Source organism: Epinephelus moara, chromosome 22 (assembly GCF_006386435.1).
Source record: "Epinephelus moara isolate mb chromosome 22, YSFRI_EMoa_1.0, whole genome shotgun sequence".
Lineage (NCBI taxonomy): Eukaryota > Metazoa > Chordata > Actinopteri > Perciformes > Serranidae > Epinephelus > Epinephelus moara.
In genome coordinates, this window is record NC_065527.1 from 33655894 (window position 1) to 33663821 (window position 7928).

The 7928-nt window shown below is 41.2% G+C and overlaps 1 protein-coding gene across 3 annotated transcripts in view; it reads right to left on the reverse strand.

Annotated features, from left to right (window-relative positions):
• The window catches only part of vars2 (valyl-tRNA synthetase 2, mitochondrial), a 115460-nt gene that overhangs the window by 39269 nt on the left and 68263 nt on the right, over window positions 1-7928 (reverse strand). For all 3 annotated transcript variants that reach the window (XM_050033968.1, XM_050033966.1, XM_050033967.1), the window contains exon 24: window positions 3092-3222. In XM_050033968.1, the coding sequence (XP_049889925.1) occupies window positions 3092-3222 (131 nt within the window). The remainder of the gene's footprint in view (window positions 1-3091; window positions 3223-7928) is intronic.

Consider the following 7928-nt stretch of genomic DNA (forward strand, 5'->3'; position numbering starts at 1 on the left):
GGAAGATGATTCCACAGGAGAGGAGCCTGATAGCTGAAGGCTCTGGCTCCTGATCTACTTTTGGAGACTTTAGGGACCACGAGTAACCCTGCGTTCTCAGAGCGCAGTGTTCTGGTGGGATAATATGGCACTATGAGCTCTCTAAGATATGACGGAGCTTGACCATTTAGAGCTTTATAAGTTAACAGTAGGATTTTGTCTGCTGTTAGTGGATGTCACTAACTCGGCTTCTTCTCTGGAGCCTTTGTGTACTTCTACTGTTATTATACACATATGATTGTTGAAGACTTGTGGGAGGAGCCACTGGCGGTAGATAAACAGTTAACAGCTGATAGCAGGAATTAGCAAGCAGCTAGTAGCAAGAGGGAAACGCAAACCTGACAGACACTGTAAAGATGAGCAACTGGGGAGACAAGGAATTGCACACCCTCCTTGCCCTTGTAAACGAAGAGGCCATTAACTGTCAGATGACGGGAACGGTGAGGAATGGGCCGACTTACGAGAGAATCACCGAAGGACTGACTAGCTGCAGCTTCCCTCCCATGTCACTGGCTACATCACACGCTGAGCTACGCGTTTTGTTACTTGCTCACGCCCCCCACTGCCCCGAAAAAGGGGCATTCTGTATAAACAAAAGTAGGTAGGTGGCACTTTGCTGCACTCCCCGATTTTGTTTTTATACTGCCAATGCTGAAAAAAGACTGTTGGGCCTTCCTGCAAATTTGCACAATTCCTATCTATAAAGGGCTATACACTCTTCATTCAGTCTATACCAGAATTGACTTTCATCATTTTCAGTAAAGATAGGTCAAGGATTAGGGACTCAGATATTGGAACAATAGATTTGAGTGATCATGCCCCCATATATATCACTATCAATTTGGAGTACAGCCGAAGAAATACAACATGGAAGTTAAATTCAAGCCTTCTGAATGATCCTTCCTTTAAAAGACAAATGAGCAATGAAATACAAATGTACATTAAAGATAACGATAATGGAGAGGTCTCACCCCCTATGATATGGGATGCAGCAAAAGCTGTCTTAAGAGGCAAAATTATAGCTATAACCTCACCCAAAAAAAAAAAAAAAAGCTATGTCAAAGAAAATTACTTGATTTGCAAAATCAGTTAAAGCTGCTGGAAGGTAGACATGCACAAGACCAAAACCCAGAGATACTCCAACAAATAAAGAAAATTAGAAATTAAATTAACATAATGCACACAGAAGACATAGAGAAAATTATGCTATTCACTAAACAAAAATATTATGAGAACGGCTCAAAATTTACAAAACTACTGGCAAGGAAATTGATAAAACAACAAGCAGAGAACACAACATACAAAATTTGAGACTCCCAAAAAGATACCATAGAATGCATACAGGATAAGATCCAAGCTGTCTTTGAATCATTCTATTGGCGACTTTACTCGAGAATGCCAGAGGATAAAGGAGACCAGATACACTCCTTTTTGGATGCCCTAGAATTACCAGTTATGACTGAGAACAGAATAAGGACTGAAATAACTACGAAAGAACTAAACGAGGCAATTAGTAGACTTAAAGCTTCCAAATCCCCAGGAAGTGACGGTTACACAGCCAAATGGTACAAAGCTTTTAGAAAGGAACTTATGCCTGTGCTACTGACCACTTGCAACTGGCCATAAAAAACTGAGATCCCTCCTACCTGGAAATAGGCTATTATTGCTCTTATACCGAAAGAAGGAAAAGAAAAGACTGAATGTGGGTCATACAGACCGATTTCAATCCTTAATGTGGACTACCGTATATATACATCTATAATGGCTAAAAGGATGGAGGAATTTCTCCCCAGCTTAATTAAAAATGACCAGACAGGATTCATACACATGCGTCAAACATAGGATAATATAAGACGAACTCTTCATATTATGGATTACATACAACAGCAAAAGGAAAAAGCAATAATACTAAGTTAGACACGGAAAAAGCTTTTGATTCTGTAAGCTGGCAATATCTTTACAAGGTTCTACATAAATTTGGTTTTAGGGAACCAATAAATACTATTAAGGCTATTTATGACAACCCCACAGCCAAAATTAAAATTAATGGGCACTTATCAAAACCCATAATACTAGAAAGAGGAGTAAGACAAGGTTGTCTCGTTGTTTTTTTTGGCGTGGTTACGGCCAACAGTAACCTGTACTGTGAAGCAATAAACGGTGGATTGCCAAATAACCGCGTCATCATTCTACATGTCCTGGCGGACGATACAATAACATTATGACAACACAGCATCCAGTTGCTAATGGCTAACGTTAGCCTACTGTAGCGTAGCCTATGAAACATTAACGTTATCTTCCTTGTGCGTTTCCACTTACTAGTAACGTTAACGCTACTATCTAACGTTAGCACTGTAACCTTATTCTAAAACTCATCAGTCATCACTGACTCCGGTTGAGTTTTAAAACTCCGGGGTTGCGTTTGACTGTCTTTGTTGTAACATTACACTCGCTCTCCTCTTCCGTGTATCTAACATTACCTTGCCAACGGCTACGTCTATAATGAGGACGTAATGGAGGGAGGTGGAGTTGCAGGAGGAGGAGGATGGGACTTTGGAGGGAGGTGGGAGTTGTGGATGTTCAAATTTTTTCTAAGTGCTGTGTGAAATGCAAGAAAGGTAAGGGTTGCTTTAAGTTGGATCATCACAGCTTCATATTTCTTTAAAGATCAATATGAGATAGTCAAGTGAGCCATGTGTCAAATTTAACTGTACTGAAGATGATAAATGAGACTGGTGTGTCATTACAAGCAAAAATGTATGGCTTTTTTTTTTTTTTACTTGATTCAAACAAATTTTCACATTTAAGCCAATCCTACCCTCCACCATCTGTTGTAGGCTGACACAAAAAGCTGTTGCTTTGTGAAAGGTGAACAGCTTTGTTGTCCCATTTTGCACCACAAAGCGATGAGTTGTGTGGTGAAGCTATTCAACAGATTTTCAGTCAAATCCACCTCAGCGGCACACACATGTACTGTAGAGGCTGACCAGGACTGTCAATAACACCACAACAATTTAGCTAAAAATCAGAATAAAAATTTTCTTTGCTGTACCTCCTGCAGTGTTCCCACTGGTGTCGTGTTGTCACCAAGCACTCCCAGTGTGAATCTGAGCGTCTGCCACATTTTATTACAGAAGTGTCTGCAGCTCAGGACCTGAGAGATGGACAGACTGATGTCTTCTCCTGAAAAAGAGGTAGGACAAAAAGAGTCAACACACAGTGTAAAAATAAAAAAGACTTCATTTATGCTCCCTTTACGTACGAAAATGTATACGTCCGTTTCAAACGATGTTACCATCACTGCCCACATACTTCCATGCGCCCTTTACGTTGGCATGGATGTTAACCAATATATCCACCAGGAGGCAGCCCAGCGGCAAAAGTTTATGACAACAACAAACTCAAAAACAAACATGGCGACTGTGGAGGAGATATTGATAATGTACCTCTTGCTTAAAAGACAAAAACAGAGGCAGCGTTGTAGGAGGCGGTGGTTGGTGAGGCTGTTAAATACATCACGACTGGAGGACGGAGAACTCTTTTCTCTAGTACTGCCGATGAGAGAAATTGAATTGTTATTTCTTCTTCGTGTCTCACTAGAGCTACGTATCGGGTAGTGACAGCAACACTGCCCCCAGGGTTCCCGGCGGTACTGCTCCGTTTGGCCCGTATCCGTAAGCTTTATGGAAACGTGCAGAAATACGGACGAAATGAACGCAGGGCACGGACAGAAGGCTCCGTCCGTATCCGGATCCGTATTTAACGTTGAGCATAAATGAGCCCTAAGGTGAAATTTTTTGCTCCATTAATGCCAGGGTCTAGGGTTTCAGTGTCTGTTTGTTGTTTGGTTTGTATGTTTGTTCATAATCCTATGTGGACCAAATTAAGTTTGTGGACTAATGCAGAAAAAGTACTTTTTTTTTTACTTAATATTAATGTTTATGTTTACACACCAGAAGCCATACACGCTGATTCTATTTCTACTGTATACCTTGCCAGCGCCATTAAGGATAAGGTTGTTCCCCCTGTGATTTTTAAGGGTTGTAAAATTCTGCCCCTGAGTCAAGGTTGTGTATGAATGCCTGGAAACAGTGCGTAGCGTTCATTGAATATACTTTTTGGTGAACAGTGAACTGAACTTATTTTTTTGCAGCTAATGAACGTGAGCGTCATTCACTCTCACGACAATTAACAATGCTCGATTTAGGGCACCTGAGGATTTATGCCACCTGTCACGCAGGTGTTGTGTTGAAGACTGTTTCCCGCCCCAGTGAATTTCCCCCTACCATAAACTGAACTAAACCTTTTCCTTTACCAAACCACGAAGGGGGCAGTACGCATATTAACCTAACAGGAGGAACAACACTATTTGACAGGGGAACAGACTTTGCCAACAAAGGCATGGCTGATGCAACTGTCAATTCAGACAACACAGCCTCCAGTACGGCTGGAGACGGTTCATATATTCGAAGGAGTTATGTAAACAAAACAGATTTCAAAACAAAAATTTGCACCTTTTTCATCTGTGAGTGAATGATGATCACAAGATTTTTTTTTTTAAGGAGAAAGGGATAAATGAACGTATACTAGTTCATTTTTGTGGAAAGTGACCTAAGTCTAAAATTCAGTGTGAACTATGAATGTGAACTAGTTTGTGTGAACTGCAGTTTGAGCTAGCTCTCGTGAAGCGTGAACATGCACAACAGTGCTCTGCGTATTATAAACCATACAGGTACTGCTCCTAGCCGCTGATTCAGGTATGTGGACGACACCTGGGTCAAAATCAAAACTGAGGAAGTGGAAACCTTCATGGAACACATCAATGCAGTGGACCCTAACATTAAATTCACACGGGTGGATGTCAGAGGAGTCTACCCTTCTTAGACTGTGCAGTACACATTGAAGAGGACAGAAACATTAACATTGTGGTGTACAGAAAACCTACACACGGACCAATACCTGCTGTTTGACTCTCACCACCCACTGGAGCACAAGTTGGAAGTTATCGGGACACTGAATCATCGGGCCGAAAACGTGCCCACGAGGACAGAGGGGAAGGTAAAGGAACAGAAACACATCAGGGAAGCACTTCAAACCTGTGGCTACCCCAACTGGGCCTTTGTGAAAACCTCTACAAGACCCAGAGCAGACAGAGAGGAAGGGACACAAAAACAAAAACACTGTTATTCCTTATGCTGCAGGAGTGTCTGAGAAACTCAGGAGGATTTTCAACAAACACCACATCCCGGTGCACTTCAAACCCAGTAACACACTGAGACAGAAACTTGTCCACCCCAAGAACCCAGTAACACACTGAGACAGAAACTTGTCCACCCCAAGGACAAAACACCCAGACAAAAGCAGAACAATGTAGTGTATGCAGTTCAGTGCAGCCAGGAATGCACAGATTTATACATTGGGGAAACAAAACAATCACTCCACAAGCGCATGGCACAGCACAGGGGAGCCAGCTCCTCGGGTCAAGACTCAGCTGTCCACTTACATCTACAGGAGAAGGGACAGCAATGTGCACATCTTGGCCAGGGAAGAAAGGTGGTTTGAGAGAGGAGTAAAAGAAGCCATCTACGTCAAGCTGGAACGACCATCGTTAAACAGAGGGGGTGGCTTATGACACCACTTATCACCCACCTACAATGCAGTTTTGGGATCCCTCCCCAGACGACTTCACACCCATTCACCCCTGGTCCCACCTGACCATAACAACTCACATGGTGGCTAGGTGGGCCAACGACTCACACTGTGACCTTAACGACCCTGAAACTAAGAGCTCACATGTGACCCTAATGACTCTGCAGGGGTTCACACCCACAAAGGGTTTAAAGCCTGCAACTCTGTACCAGTCACTTAGAACTGAAGAAGCTTCTTGGATGAGAAGCGAAACATCTTCAAGAAACGCAAGCAAGTCCAGTGGCCTACGATATAGCACTTACGATTACCATGACCTGGATGACTGAGAATCTCCACCAACAAATTATAAACCATTGTTCAGTTATTATGAGATTCTTTCTTTTTTTTTTTTTTTTTTTTTTTACATACATCCCTTTCCATATCTGATATCATTGTTGTTATGCTTTTGAACTAGAATTAGTGAGGCTGAACCCTTATGAGTACAACCCTCTTTTAAGTATACAGTATTATCACTGATGTTACTGAGGGTGATCCCTTGTGAGCCCTATTAAGATTTCCCGCCTTTGAATATTTAGGCTTAATTTTATTCCTACTGTCATGTCCTTTTGTTAGTTATCGTGAGTTAAACTCTTCTCTCTGAGTCTGTCCACACTATTGTATATATTGTTTCTTGTCTTTTTTTGTCACATTTTCTTTAAATTTCATCTGTTAAAAGCCTCCCGTTGTCGGATACGACATGAAACTACTCCAGTTAGCTCAATCATGTTGTAACTAAGACATCCGCTGGAAAGAATATTTTTTTTCACGGACTGTTTATTGAGTTATTACAGACACCGCTAACGGCTAACAGCTAACGGTTAGCCCAGCTAATCTACGATAACCATGTTAATTACTAAACGTGCACACAGAAATAGTAAAGTTTGTTCAATCATTGTGTTTATAGACTTTACAAACATCAGATTAGTCTAAACGGTGATATAGTGACGTGAAAAATGTGACATATATATATAGCTAAACTCAGCAAGGTAAACAACAAGGCAATTCCCATTTACACAGTGGTAAGAGTGCTGGACCGGAAGTGTCGCACAAAAAAACGGAAGCTGGCTGCGTTCTGTTTTGCCTCCGTGTTTCCGTGAAAAATAAGGTGGATAGCACTTACGATTACCATGACCTGGATGACCTGAATCTCCACCAACAAATTATAAACCATTGTTCAGTTATTATGAGATTTTTTTTTTTTTTTTTTTTTTACATACCTCCCTTTTCGTATCTGATATCATTGTTGTTATGCTTTTGAACTAGTATTAGTGAGGCTGAACCCTTATGAGTACAACCCTCTTTTAAATGTACAGTATTATCATTGACATGCCTTTGTATGTATGTTACTGAGGGTGATCCCTTGTGAGCCCTATTAAGATTTCCTGCCTTTGAATATTTAGGCTTAACTTTATTCCTACTGTCATGTCCTTTTCTTAGTTATCATGAGTTAAACTCTTCTCTCTGAGTCTGTCCACACTATTGTATATATTGTTTCTTGTCTTTTTTTTGTCACATTTTCTTTAAATTTCATGCCATATTTTTATTTTCTGACATTCAATGTGCAGGTTTGTCACAGTATATAATATTTTTTCTCCCATTTCACTGTTTTCGTTTGCAATTTCTTTCAAGTGTTTTTTCAAGTGGCTTATACCAATATATCAGAACTGTGCCACATGATCTCTGCATGAGTTTTTAAATTGCACACCTGTTCCTAGTGCATTTTTTGACTGCTGCCTGTACTCTGGACTTTTACACTGTGTAAGCTGGACAGTCATTGCTTTTTATCCTTATGTGACTATTTGCCTGTCTTTGAAGAGCACTTGATTTGTGCAGCATCAACTGTGCATTCATTCTGTAATAATAATAGTAATAATTAAAGCTGCAAGCAGCTGTGATCGGGCTCTCGCTCTCCTGCGCCACCACGGGGGGCCAGCAGCACGCATCACTGAAGCGGTTATGTGAAAACTCAGAGTAAGTTAACCCTGACTTGGTGTGACGTTTCATCTTCCTACTCCAAAAAAAACCCTATGGGAAGGGTTTTTTTGAAAATTTCAAGGGGGCGCTATAGAGGCATTTTGTCCCCCCCATGGGCGACGCCCCTATCAGATGTAAGAGCTCGCCATTCTTGATCTGTGTATCAATTTCATGAGGATATTAGGTCGTTGAAGCCATCAAAAAGCCAAAAGTATTTGGTGGCGAGG